The sequence below is a fragment of the Staurois parvus genome, unplaced genomic scaffold, assembly GCF_062004578.1.
Source record: "Staurois parvus isolate SC_StPar_1 unplaced genomic scaffold, SC_StPar_1.0 ptg000137l, whole genome shotgun sequence".
Taxonomy (NCBI): Eukaryota; Metazoa; Chordata; class Amphibia; order Anura; family Ranidae; genus Staurois; species Staurois parvus.
In genome coordinates this window covers 3,735,001-3,749,785 of record NW_028317933.1, presented here as the reverse complement: position 1 = coordinate 3,749,785, position 14,785 = coordinate 3,735,001, and the positions used below count along the sequence as shown (strand labels likewise).

The following is a 14,785-nucleotide window of genomic DNA, read 5'->3' as shown; positions in this document are numbered from 1 at the left end:
GCTGTCAGCATGACAGCTCGTGAGGAGAGAGATGCTGATAACCGGCTTTTCCCTGTTTACATGTGATCAGCTGTGATTGGACACAGCTGATCACATGACAGATCCGACTTCTTCGGCTCTTTCCGTTGAACTGTGATCCGCGGTGTAAGGGACACAGCGCACCACCGATCGCCGTGCTGCGTGCTCCCGGAGCAGCGCATGCGCAATTAGAATGGGAGGACGTCATATGACGTCCTCCCAGAACGAGGGAACCACCTTGCGCCCGCCATTGTACTATATGGCGGACGGGAAGTGGTTAAAAGAGAGTGGTTGGGAATGGTAAAAGGTGGCTCAATCGCATGTTTTTGCCACCCCTCAGGCACATGGCTAAACAGGGCTTTACAGGCCAGTTGAATATTAAGAAAAAAAACAAAAAAAAATAACTTTTACCTTATGCTCAAGTGTTATTTAAGGACAAAAAGAGAAATTCTATGAAATATCTGCAATGATGTTATGCTGACAAGAGTGTAAGACTATGTGTGAGAAATGATTTGAATAATTTGTGTAACCCTTGCTTATCTGCATATTTTGTCTTCATTTATCTTACACAGCTGCAGAGTTTTAATCACAATATTAATTACTTTCTGAACTCGCTGGTTAAAGGAGATCTGAAGGAAGTGAAAGGGGTGAGTTACAGAAAAGCAGCAATGCAGAAATCAGCAGTTTGGCTGTAAGCTCCTTAGGTGCAGAATCTCAGAATCCCTTTACTCTAAACTTGCACAGTGGCAGATTATAGAGAGATTAACATTCCACTGATCACTGCCTGAGCTGTCATAGGTGTTCCAGCTATTGGCTCTATGAGGGCGAGGATGAGGGGCACAGCTGCACCCTATTTCCACTACCATAAGGAACGGACATCCTCTTCAAATTATAATAGTACAATATCTCTCTGTGCTCAAGAATTCCCTGATAAAAGGTGAAGCTGTGGAGTACATGAGAGCATGATTATTCTGCACTTGTGATGAGTAGGAATGAGCGAGGAGGGATTCTGTTGAAATGACCAATTTTACCACCGATGACATTTCGTTGAACAGCTATGCTCATTTCGGTGAAAATTCCTTGAAAAAAAATACTCCTTTTTAAATTTTATTTACGTTTTCTGGTGGGATTCTTCAGGGTAGTTTAGTTTATTTTATGTAATATTCTCTAGATTTGTTCTTCCTTTTTCGTTGTGTGGACTTGATTAATTGTGTACTGCTGGCCTAAATGTTTTATTTTACTTTTTTTATTACTATTTTTTTTTTCTTTTTGTGAAAAAAAAAAAGATTAACAAGGAGCTGTTTTGGCACAAAAACAGATCCCAGGTAGCTTAAACCTGAGGGTTTTGGAGGCTTCTTTCAAGCCCATTGCACCCTTAACCACTTCCCTCCCATAGGAGGCCACGTGACATCCTCGGGTATGATCCCATTATTCAAATTTTCAGAAACTGATTCTCTTTTTTGTAGAAGTGACTCAAGCCACTCGATCACGTCTACAAGCGGCAGACGGGGGTCTCCCCACCACCATCACTACCCTTCCAGGGCTCTCAGGGAGTCTGGGACCGATCTGAACGGTGGCATCTGGTGCAATGAACAGAAGGAGAAACGGATGTTCTTCTCTGTGGGATCAGAAACTGGAAGCAACAAGAATATTTCTCACTTCCGGTTTTGGTTCAGTTTATTAACGGCTTGTACAGCATCAGATTAAACCGATCTCAGTTTGATCAGATGGTTTTGAGGTCAGAGGAGAGATATGGGGTCTAATAGTCCCCAGATATCTCCAAAAATAGGACCTATCACGACCCATGCTATTACAAGGGATGTTGTTCATTCCTTGTGAGTGATACCAATAAAACATAAATGTATAGTCTTAAAAAAAAGACATTTAAATAAAATAAATAATAAAGTATATTTTTAAAATGTAGAGTGCCCCTGGTTCCCCCATGCTCATGTGCAAATTTTAACGCACACATACGTGTAGGTCCCACGCGTATGTAAACGGTGATCGCACCACACATGTAAAGTATCGCCACGAACGTCAGAGAGAGCAATAATTTTAACACCATAACTCCTTTGTAACTAAACTGGTAACCTGTGAAGGCTTTTAAAATGTCACCAATGGATAATTTATGGTACCATAGTTTGTCACCATTCTACAGGCGTGCGCATTTTTAAAACTTGACATTTTTGGCATCTATTTATCTACTCGATGTAACAACCTCTTTTATAATTTACCAAAAACTGGGTATTAAATTGTGTTTGTGTTCACTAAAATTCATTAAAGTGTACTTCTTGCCTTTGAAAAACTGCTGCACAAAATACCGTGTGATATAAAAAATTTCAACACCCACCATATGATGATCTAGGGCCTCTGCTTATAAAATATTTAATGTTTGGGGTTCAAAGTAATTTTCTAGCATGTATGAGAGAAATGTCAGAATTGGCTTGTAGGCAAGTGGTTAAAAACATTAATTTCGCCTTTCCCAGAGAGGCCTATGCATTTCACCAACATGGCAACATTTTGTCAGAACTTTTTTTTTTGTTGGTGAATTTTCAAACTGAAAACACTCAATTTCATTCATCCCTAGTGAAGGTGTAGAGCACTTTTACCCCACTTTTATCACATTATAGAGATCACATCTTACCCTACAGCACTGAGATACACCCAAATACATTGGGTTCAAGTTAAATAACCTTTTGGGGGGCAATTTCTAATCACAGCCCACCCTAAAAATATTTGTAGTTTCTCTGTAAAATTATCTTTTAACATTCTTTGAACTGATTGGCCATATCCAGGCCACAAAAACAAGAAATAGGCCGGGAACTTTTTTCTCCCTCATCCAGGTTGTGGAATCTTATCCATTAAAGGATTTTCCTGTTTTTATTCTACTGGCTCTATTTTGTTTTTGTATTACAGCAGGGCACTTTTCATCCAGCAACCATGTAAAGGTTATGTAAGCTCCTGTTCTTACTGCTGTACAATTGGCTGTTTTAGGCTTCCCGTCCACTGAAACAGGCAATCTCAATACTCAGCCTAGTAGCAGAAAAACCTCATAAAAGTCTTACTAAATGCCATAGTAATAGGCACAAACTAGTCAATTAAACATCAAACTAGCAAACGGTAGGCTTATTGTTTATATAATCTGGGATCTTTTTTTCTCAGCCATATTATTGTATCTTTCAGATCTTTCAGCTCATCTGAAAATAACTGCCACTTTTTTAGCTTGTATTAGCTGTGTGAATTGAGCAGTAGTAGAACTGTACCAGTTTGGTAAATGTATTTTTATGTTGACTCTTTTGGGTGTTTTTGTTCTTTCTTATAGGATTTAAGAAAGCCTTTTGAAAAAGCTTGGAAAGATTATGAAAACAAGTTGTAAGTTGGAAGATATATCTGTATATGGTGATATCATGCAGTATCATGGTGGACTTCAAAGAAAACTATATGCTATATGATCAGAGACTACATTACATTATATTATTTAGAGACATCTATATTCACATCATATGAAGATTAGCCTATATGGTTTAGCACTTTTTGGTCCTGTCGTGGTGGCATTGTCATGGTGGACTTCAGCCTGCCAGATAAACACTGAGAAACGAGAACTTCAGAAAGCTTTATAGCTAATCTGTAGGCAAACATCAAATTAGTAAGCTGTTTTTTTTAAATATATATACATATATATATATATATATACATACACACAGTGGGGCAAAAAAAGTATTTAGTCAGCCACCAATTGTGCAAGTTCTCCCACTTAAAAAGATGAGAGAGGCCTGTAATTGGCATCATAGGTGGACCTCAACTATGAGAGACAAAATGAGAAAAAAAATCCAGACAATCACATTGGCTGATTTGGAAAGAATTTATTTACAAATTATGGTGGAAAATAAGTATTTGGTCACCTACAAACAAGCAAGATTTCTGGCTCTCACAGACCTGTACCTTCTTCTTTAAGAGGCTCCTCTGTCCTGCACTCATTACCTGCATCAATGGCACCTGTTTGAACTTGTTATCAGTATAAAAGACACCTGTCCACAACCTCCAACAGTCACACTCCAAACTCCACTATGGTGAAGACCAAAGAGCTGTCGAAGGACACCAGAAACAAAATTGTAGACCTGCACCAGGCTGGGAAGACTGAATCTGCAATAGGCAAGCAGCTTGGTGTGAACAAATCAACTGTGGGAGCAATAATTAGAAAATGGAAGACATACAAGACCACTGATAATCTCCCTCGATCTGGGGCTCCACGCAAGATCTCACCCACTGGGGTCAAAATGATCACAAGAACGGTGAGCAAAAATCCCAGGACCACACGGGAGGACCTAGTGAATGACCTGCAGAGAGCTGGGACCAACGTAACAAAGGCTACCATCAGTAACACACTACGCCGCCAGGGACTCAGATCCTGCAGTGCCAGACGTGTCCCCCTGCTTAAGCCAGTACATGTCCGGGCCCGTCTGAAGTTTACTAGAGAGCATTTGGATGATCCAGAAGAGGATTGGGAGAATGTCATATGGTCAGATGAAACCAAAATAGAACTGTTTGGTAGAAACACAACTCGTCGTGTTTGGAGGAGAGAGAATGCTGAGTTGCATCCAAAGAACACCATACCTACTGTGAAGCATGGGGGTGGCAACATCATGCTTTGGGGCTGTTTCTCTACAAAAGGACAAGGACAACTGATCCATGTACAGGACAGAATGAATGGGGCCATGTATCGTGAGATTTTGAGTGCAAACCTCCTTCCATCAGCAAGGGCATTGAAGATGAAATGTGGCTGGGTCTTCCAACATGACAATGACCCCAAACATACCGCCCGGGCAACGAAGGAGTGGCTTCGTAAGAAGCATTTCAAGGTCCTGGAGTGGCCTAGCCAGTCTCCAGATCTCAACCCCATAGAAAACCTTTGGAGGGAGTTGAAAGTCTGTGTTGCCCAGTGACAGCCCCAAAACATCACTGCTCTAGAGGAGATCTGCATGGAGGAATGGGCCAACATACCAGCAACAGTGTGTGCCAACCTTGTGAAGACTTACAGGAAACGTTTGACCTCTGTCATTGCCAACAAAGGATATACAGTATAACAAAGTATTGAGATGAACTTTTGATATTGACCAAATACTTATTTTCCACCATAATCTGCAAATAAATTCTTTCCAAATCAGCCAATGTGATTGTCTGGATTTGTTTTCTCATTTTGTCTCTCATAGTTGAGGTCTACCTATGATGCCAATTACAGGCTTCTCTCATCTTTGTAAGTGGGAGAACTTGCACAATTGGTGGCTGACTAAATACTTTTTTGCCCCACTGTATATATATATATATATATATATAAAATGACAGCTGCTATATCTGGTAAGAATTTACTGTATATTGCTGGTATTTCTATAGCTCTGCCCCACAGCAAAATCAGCCTGGAGACTGAACTATTCTCTACTGCAGGTAAATAATGCAACCAGGTGATTGTCCTGCTTGCAGCCTGTGACTGAACAAGGAAGGAGAAGCATGAGATTCACAAACGAATATCTTTGTCAGTCTGCCCCCCTTTGACGTCATGTTGAGCACCGTAGCACAGCTGATTGGTTGTGTGCTGCTTCTCCCTGTGCCAGCTTGATCTCCACTGTGCAAGGTTTCTAAGCACTCGCTTCCCACCCTAGAGCCCTCCCCTCCCTATGACAGCGTACTGAGATTCCTCTGCCCCCAAGTCGCTGTCACATTTAAAATCGGTGCAGATGAGCAGGGCTCCACCTGCACAGCTGCTTCATTCATTCACAGAGATCTGTGAATAAACTACAAGTCCTGTCTGTCACCGTGGCAGCTAGATATGTAGTTATCAGTGACACTTCCTCCAGCTTTCCAACTGACAATCCTTAATTATGATTAAAGGATTATTCTCTATAGTGTGTACTTGTTTCAGTACAGAGCACTAAGTGTCATTTCTGTGTGCTGTCTCCTTCCTCTGCCATCAGCATTAGACTTCTGACACCAGGAGAAAAAAGGTGACAGGGAGGGAGCTCCAACACACAGTCTGTGATTGACAGCCTCAGCTCTGTGGCTTTGTGCTGTGCTTTGTGAAGGGGGGTGAGTCCCTTCACTCAAGGGCTCTAAGTAGTAGTTTGGTTGCAATAAATGTTCTACAAGGAACATTACAGCATTGATGTTATGAGTAGGTCATGTGGTTGATTTTTCTTATTTTAATCGGCGGGGAATTTACTCAACAGGGCTAGTATATTGATACTTTAGAGGGGCACCAGAAGTTGAGTATAAATTCCATTGAGTATTTGTGTTTCTGATAGATGTTGGTAAATTGTAGCTATCATTCTGCAGAGTTATCTAGTAAGTGTTGGTGAGCCAGATTTGCGTTGATTATTTTCAGAATGGTGTTTGTGTTTTACCAGCACTAAAATTGAGAAGGAGAAGAGGGAGCTAGCCAAGCAGTACGGAATGGTGCGAAATGAGGTGGCTGGAGGAGAAATCGCCGAAGAACTGGAGAAGGAACGAAGGATGTTTCAGCTGCAGATGTGTGAAGTAAGGAATTCTCTGCCCAATATGCATGACATGAACATTAGACTGTGTATAATGGCTGTTCCCTACAAGGGCTACCACCTTCTATTGTCTATGAGCTCATTATAAGATGACCTTGCTGGACTAATCTGAACAAAACTGAATTGTGTCTGGTGGATATTTATAAATTCAGCATTTTGCTCTATTGTAATTGAAAGATAAGCTGGAGTGCTGCGTAACTGACATACACTTTCGTAGGATAGGAGCATGTTCATGTATGGGAGTATCAGGTGAATGAAAAGATGAATGCTTGTTGGCTTACATCTAAAATAGATTTAATGTGTATGAGCAGCTTTTCCCATGAGTTGAGTTGACCCATCAAATTCAGGCCTAGTGCGATGGTGTTTATCAGACTGTATATACATCCTCATGAAACTATTGCTATTTTTGGAGACCATGTATTTCAGCATTTAGCTCCCTCTGTGGTGCTTCTTTCATATGATGTTTAGAGTCTTTTAAGTGCAACAGACTGGATTCTCCCTAGACTCCGAATCCGTGTAAAAGTCCCAATTGATGTTTTTGATCAGGGTGTGGAAGCAAAAACTGGAGCTGTTATTTAAAGCATATCTGAGTTTAATGGTAGCTAAACAATGGATTGCTGTTTTTTTCTTTTCTTTATCCTGTTTTTCCTTTGGATTCACTATTAAGCGTAACCACTTTAAAAATATGAGGCATGAAAGTTAAAGAGGAACTGAATTCTGGAAGCTGTGCCCAAAATAGGCAGGCAGAGGGCAAGGAACTAGTCAACAGTTTTGCCTGTGGTCCTCATTTTCTTTACTGTATCTCTGTGTGGAGGCAGCCATCTTCGTAGGGGGTGGGCTTTGCTTCCTCATGTCACAGCTTCCAGCAAGAACAGTGGGCAGCACAGCAGAGGTCTCAATAAATCTCCCTCCAGATCTCCCAAGACTATCAGTCAGAGGCAGAAGAGATCTCATACTGCAGATATACAGCTATGAGGCTGTAGGACCTGGAGTGCCTAGGAACGCTCACAGGAAGCGCACTGCTATTTTTCAGGAGGAAACACAGAATAAAAATTTAGATTTTTTTTTTTTTTTAGGGTACTGCTTCAGCTCAATTGACATTTCCAAATACTCCTTACATTGTAGCAAATCTTCTTTTTGGTTCACTTTCCACTTAACATCTTTGGCAGTTAAATAGTACGTTATATTATACTCTACACCAGAGCTAAAAGAGGGAATGGAAGATAGAGGGATTAGTTTCCAAAAGAGGGACAGTCCCTCTAAACGATAGACAATTGAGAACTATGGCTGATTATGAATTATTACCTTTGCCCTGGTCTTCCCTCAGTCCACCTAGAACTAAAATTTCAATTATGGATTGATGCTGCCAGACTAAATCACCCATTGGCTTCCAGAAATGAGGACTAAGGTGGTACAATCTCTGTGCTTGATCTCCTAGGAACAGGGGCGGACTGACCATTTGGAAACTCGGGCACTGCCCGAGGGCCCGGGGTCAGTAGGGGGCCCCATGAGATGCCCCTGGTACCTTTTTCATAGGCTTTTTTGAGTTTGAGCAAGGACACAGGGGCCCCATGATCCCCTATTGCCCGGGGGCCCCATGAGTTGTCAGTCCGCCCCTGCCTAGGAATGACCTGTGTCAGCCAATACAAAGGGGTTCTGATAACCTTTCTGTAGTGGGAGGGGCTGGAGCCAAGTACTACTACTAGGGATCCTTTTGTTGAGGACCACAACAGAAATCCAGTTGGTATTGTTACAAACCAGCATCCATCAGATAAACGGTCTTGGCTAAACCATCTCCTAAATATGTTTTCTTTTTTAACTTGCTGTTAAATTTACATATGTAATGTGCTATGTGTGGAAATAGAAGATAAGATTGTGCTTACTAATATATTAAATTGTTGTTTTTTTTTTTTGTTTTTGTAGTATTTGATCAAAGTCAATGAAATAAAAAGCAAGAAAGGTGCAGACCTTTTGCAGAATCTCATCAAGCATTACACCTCCCAGTGCAAGTAAGAGTCCAGTATACTTATATTATAAACATCCTAATTTCTTTCTAATTCTGAGTCAGTCATTTTATATTCGGTAGTGTTTCCTACATTCCTGCCAGTATTTTATTTTGGCTATCCTCACCGGGAACTTTAAATGTACATAGGCCATGAAACGTTGAAGCTTCCAGTGATGTCTCTCCTGGCAATTCCAGTTGCCCAGCTGTGTCAGGCTTCAACTCTTTTTCAGTCTTACACCAAAAACAAAGCAAAATGGTAGCTTCTCAGATCAGATTTGGAAGGGAAATCCACAACCATACTTAAATTCACAGTCTCCTGATAGTCGGCACAGAATCTTGTTAAACCGATTCAATATCGTAGGTTAACCTCCTTGGCGGTATTCCCGAGTGTAGCTCGGGGTAAAATTTCAGTACCACAAGCGGTAACCCCGAGCTACACTCGGGCTTACCAGTCGGCGTTGCTCAGGGGGTCTCTGCAGCGCTTACCTTGTCCTTCGCTCCCGCAATGTGTCCCCTGCAGCATCCCCAGCCATCTCCTCCGGCCGATGCCGGCATCCGGCTTCTGTGTTCCGGTCCCTGTGACGTCGGGACGTATGGGCGCCGGAACCGGCGGCAAATTTAAAATTTTTAAAGTCATTTTTTTAAAAATTATTATTATATAGTAAAACATTGCTGTTTCAATGCATTTCACATATATTTTGTCCCTACTGCTTTGTCCTGTGCCCTGCCTACGTTTTGACTGTTCTTTCTGCCTGGAAACTCAGAAAAGTCCATGGCATCCAAAAAGCGTCCCTTTAGGTCAAAATCGGTTTTAGACCGGCTAGAGAACAGCAATAGTAAATCAGAACCACTTGCAGAATTGAGTGATAATGATTCATGGGGGAAATTTGTCATCAGACACTGAAAACGATTTTGCGACTTTGCTCAGTGATGTGCGAACTTGGCGCTATATTTCAAATTTCAGTGTTTTTGGTTTGATTATATTATTGAATTAAATGTATTATTATATTATTATTTTTTATGAGTATTTATTAAGTAAGTAATTACTAAGAATTGCAGGCCTATAATACATACCGTATTTGCCGGCGTATAAGACGACTTTTTGACCCTTGAAAATCTTCTCAAAAGTCGGGGGTCGTCTTATACGCCGGTACACATGTTAGGGGGGCTGCGGCATTAAGTACAGGGGTTTGCAGGGGCTGATGTCTCTTACCTGGATCCAGTCCCACGACGATCCGGTCCAGGAAGCGCGGCGTCTCCTTCAGTTCGGCCACTGGATGTTCGTGCGGCTGCTCGGCTCCGCCTCCTCACCGGTGATTGGCCGCCAGAACTGTAGCTCAGGAAAGGCACACAGGCGGCCAATCACCGGCGAGGGGGCGGAGCCGAGCGGCCCCCCGAAAATTGAGTGCCGGAGCAGCAGGTAAGTGTTCTGTGTAGAGGTGCTGCTGCAACCACATATGCTGGCTGCAGCAGCACCATACGAGAACAGGGTCAGCAAGTCTCAGTGGGAGGAATAGTGCCCCATCATTGGTGTCACTGATACCAATGATGGGGCACTATTCCTCCCACTGATACCAACGATGGGGCACTATTCCTCCCACTGACACCAACGATGGGGCACTATTCCTCCCCCCCACTGACACCAACGATGGGGCACTATTCCCCCCCCCCCACTGACACCAACGATGGGGCACTATTCCACCCCCCACTGACACCAATGATGGGGCACTATTCCACCCCTCACTGACACCAATGATGGGGCACCATTCCTCCCACTGACACCAATGATGGGGCACTATTCCTCCCACTGACACCAATGATGGGGCACTATTCCTGCCACTAATACCAATGATGGGGCACTATTCCTGCCACTGATACCAATGATGGGGCACCATTCCTGCCACTGATACCAATGATGGGGCACCTATTCCCCCCACTGATACCAATGATGGGGCACTATTCCTCCCACTGATACCAATGATGGGGCACTATTCCTGCCACTGATACCAATGATGGGGCACTATTCCTCCCACTGATACCAATGATGGTGCACTATTCCTCCCACTGACACCAATGATGGGGCACTATTCCTCCCACTGACACCAATGATGGAGCACTATTCCTCCACTGATACTAATGATGGGGCACTATTCCTGCCACTAATACCAATGATGGGGCACTATTCCTCCCACTGACATCAATGATGGGGCACTATTCCTCCCACTGACACCAATGATGGGACACTATTCCTCCCACTGATACCAATGATGGGGCACTATTCCTCCCACTGATACCAATGATGGGGCACTATTCCTCCCACTGATACCAATGATGGGGCACTATTCCTCCCACTGATACCAATGATGGGGCACTATTCCTCCCACTGACATCAATGATGGGGCACTATTCCTCCCACTGGTGTGCATTGGAAGAGGGGTAGTCTTATACGGCGAGTATAGCCCAAACACTACATTTTAGCAGGAAAAGTAGGGGGGTCGTCTTATACGCCCAGTCGTCTTATACGCCGGCAAATATGGTAACAACAAATTTCCATGCAAAAAAATGGTACCGCTTTTGGTACAAAATTCCTGACACAATCATACCGCCAGGGAGGTTAAAAAACGTGGTTGTTGCAAATACATGTGAATCTACACTACCACATCAAGGCACCTCTGCACGGCGTTTTCCATGGCAGTAAACCATCCAAATCTTCAGACTTCCATAGCAATGAGCAAATTGAGAACAGATGCCCAGACTTGCTGAATGGTAGCTAGATGGACCTCGGCCCCAAATCCAACATAGCCTAAATGGCACGTGCTCAGATCAATTGATAACTAGCAACAGAAATAGACCAGCAATGGGAATACAGCAAGATGGAAGTCTTATTTCTTATCTTTGTACTTTCATGGCTAGCAACTCAGAAATTTGTTGCATCAGCATGACAGTTGGGCAGTAATTAAAAAAAGGAAAGGTCAGCAATGAAAGCCTACATTCTTTTCTTATAACATGTTTCTTTGTGGGCAGGAGCTGTGATTAGGTATATAACAGCACTCATTAATGAGCTTAATTAACTGATGGCATGTGTAACAAAAGGACCTGTTTTTTAAGGCTTTATACACATAGTATAGTGAGTACAGCAAGCTTTTACAATGTATCTTCAAAGCTTTTAGTACACATCAAGCGGACATCAAGTTTTTAAAGCTGAACTCAGGAAAAACGAAAAAATACCCTTGCAGTGGGCTTCGCAAGGGCTCATCAGGCCTAGGGATAACTGAAAAGGATGTATTACTTAACCTCACACCCCGGAAGGCTTTAGTGCTCGCCTTTTCTTTCCTCTGCTCCGGGCGGCCCCTTGGCGTCATCATGTACTAACTCTGCATTGTATGTGGTGGAGGCAGGCGTGTGACAGGCATGGAGGGCCCCACGGCAAGGGTATTTTTTTTTTGTTGTGCGGAAGTTGTTATTTAAGCAATCATCAGATTTTATGGGGATGTTAAACACTGATCTTATCTGCAAGATAAGCTCCAGCACTACTTGTTGAAACCCTACTGAAGCCTGCCAGCTTGTTTATGGCAGTTATCACTTTAATTAAGATCTGTTTGTAGTCTTCCAAGCTATAGCTGGAGGATACTTTAAAAGCTTTAAGAAAGTTGCCTGGCTGTGAAGTGTGGAAATTACTTTGTGTATTCAATAAGCTTGGCTGCACAGAAAAAGGGTGAACTCAAGGCAGAAATAACGAAAAAAAAACCCAACATACATAAATAAATGCAGTTAAGTGTTTCTTGATAAAAAAAAATCACTCAATGTATTTTTAAATAAAGCAAGCCATAGATTATACAAGTTTCTTTTCTTCCACCATGGGTAGAAGAAAAGAAAATTGCTCAATTTCCCCATCAACTCAGTCAGTGTTGATGGGAGAATCAATCCCACAGCGCTATTGTGTTCTGCCAGCAGGATGTCTTCCCTGCCAGCAAAACACAATGATTGCTTCTAACGGCTATAGACACCAGCAGTGATTTGTGTGCAAGAAAATCTGACAGGCTTGTTGTACTGAAGTCAATCAATGGATCGACTGCAGTTAAACCAGCCTGCCTATAGATGGATCTAATCTTGGCCGGTCCCTGTTGAACCGGCTGAGATTCGATCCATCTAAGGCCAGCCTAATGTGTCTGTGCACATGTGCCAATAGTAGACGTGTTGACAGAAGTCGAGAGCAGAATGAGCAGAGTGTTCTGCTGCTCTTTAACTGCCTATTCAGTAGGCTGGGGGCTGTGTTCTGCTGCAATGGAGGTGGCGGACCTGGCTATGTTATATGTTGTGTGGTCCACAAGATTGGTTGAGGAGTATTGCACATTTTTGGAAGGTAAAACTGTTCTCATATACATAGTCTGTATTTAGCTGCTAAGCTGGATTTTTGCTTAATGTCCATATGGGCAGCAGAATGGCTAAATGGTTAGCACTTCCGCCTGGCAGTACTAGGGTAATTGGTTCGAGTCCCAACCACGGCACCTCCTGCCTGGAGTTTGCATGTTCTCCCTGTGCCTGCATGGGTTTCCTCCGGAAACTCTGGTTTCCTCCCACACTCCAAAGACATGCTGGTAGATTAATTGGATCCTGTCTAAATTGTCCCTTGTATATGAATGTGTGTAAATTGAGGCTGCATGCATTAGTCTTACAACTAGGATGGACCTTGCAGGAGCAGATAAGAAAAGGTGCTTTTTTTTCAGTACTCTAGACATAAAAAAGCGTTTATTATTATTATTATTATTATAATACAGGATTTATATAGCGCCAACAGTTTGTTTAGCACTTTACAATATAACGGGAGACAATACAGCAACAATACAGTTCAATACAAGAGGGTTAGGAGGGCCCTGATCCTTGGAGCTTACAATCCATTGCTGTTCAGATGCAGCCCTACTGAAAGGGCAGATTTTTTTGTTTTCCCCAGAGTTCAGCTTTAAATAGAAGAATCTGTTGCTTTGGCAGCACAAACCACTTCATATGGGCCCTTGTATAAACAAGTCTCAAAGATTTCTCAATAAGTTGCCCATTTTGACCAACAAGACCTATCACAACCTCTCCTTGTGAACTGCGGTATTTTATATTTTCGTAATTGTATGCCTTCTGTACAGCCCCGCTCATGTGTATGCCCATGGTGGCGATTTGATCCCAGAATAATGACTTATTTGTAGCTTTCTGCAGGAATGTTTACAAGCCACTGAAAAACTGAAATCGTACATTGAAAGCCTGACTACAGAGCTGCAAATTGTGAGTACCTGTCCTGAAGCTGTTCACCTACTTTTTTTTTTTTTTACCAGTAATAGTATTTATTAAGCTATACAAAATGTACAAAAATACAATAAAGAATAATGGAAATGCAAACATTGACAACAGTCGGTATCTGAGCATTACAAAGAGGCAGTAGTATAAGGCACACAGCAATACAGCGACATGTTACACATATGGCACCGTATCAAGCACCAGGTTTGATGGGAAGTACTATGTAAAGAATAGGGAAAAGGTGAGGGTAAGGGAAAAAAAAAGGGGAGGTCAGAGAACAGGCAACAATAATGTAAAATAAAACCAAGAAAACCTACAACCTAAGTTCTACAAGTTTGTAGCTGAAATAGAGATTAAAGGAGAAGTACAGCCAAAACATTTTTGGCTGTACTTCTGTGGATCACAGGAGTGCAGTTCGTTCTGCGCTCCTGCAACCCGTTTTCAGCTGACAGTGGACTGGAGTCTGCTGTCAGCTGACATCACTCAGCCGGTCCAGGCTGTGGAAAGATCCCAACTTCAAAGTCGGGATCCACCCCAGAGTCTGGAGCAGCAACGGGCTTAGCCTCTCAGCAAAGTGCTGAGAGCCTGAGCCAGCTGCTGCCTCCTTCTCCACAGCCCAGCGCTCCAGAGAGCCCTGGAGGTGCTGAGCAGACAGCGGTGACTGACAGTCCTCTCTCTGCTCAGAGCGGAGAGGAGAACTTAGCGATCAGCAGTCATGTCATTGCTGAGTTCTCACCATGAGAGCCGATGGGGAACAGATACAGCATCCACCTGGCTAAGTATAAATAAGAAAAAAAACACATACTTCTCTTTTGAACAGTAATACCTTGTGCATCAACCCAACAATTCCAAATTGTATCAAATTTATGAAGACAATTCCTACTAGCATAGGTAAGCTTGTGCAAGGGTAGGATATTATTAATAGCTACTTTCC

At 42.7% G+C, this 14,785-nt stretch overlaps 1 protein-coding gene across 2 annotated transcripts in view; it reads left to right on the top strand.

Annotated features, from left to right (window-relative positions):
- Positions 1-14,785, top strand: part of LOC149465755 (arf-GAP with SH3 domain, ANK repeat and PH domain-containing protein 1-like) — a 260,620-nt gene that overhangs the window by 151,110 nt on the left and 94,725 nt on the right. For both annotated transcript variants that reach the window (XM_089673263.1, XM_089673262.1), the window contains exons 4-8: positions 591-665; positions 3,341-3,390; positions 6,417-6,546; positions 8,487-8,572; positions 13,764-13,839. In XM_089673263.1, coding sequence (XP_089529389.1) covers positions 591-665; positions 3,341-3,390; positions 6,417-6,546; positions 8,487-8,572; positions 13,764-13,839 — 417 coding nt within the window. The remainder of the gene's footprint in view (positions 1-590; positions 666-3,340; positions 3,391-6,416; positions 6,547-8,486; positions 8,573-13,763; positions 13,840-14,785) is intronic.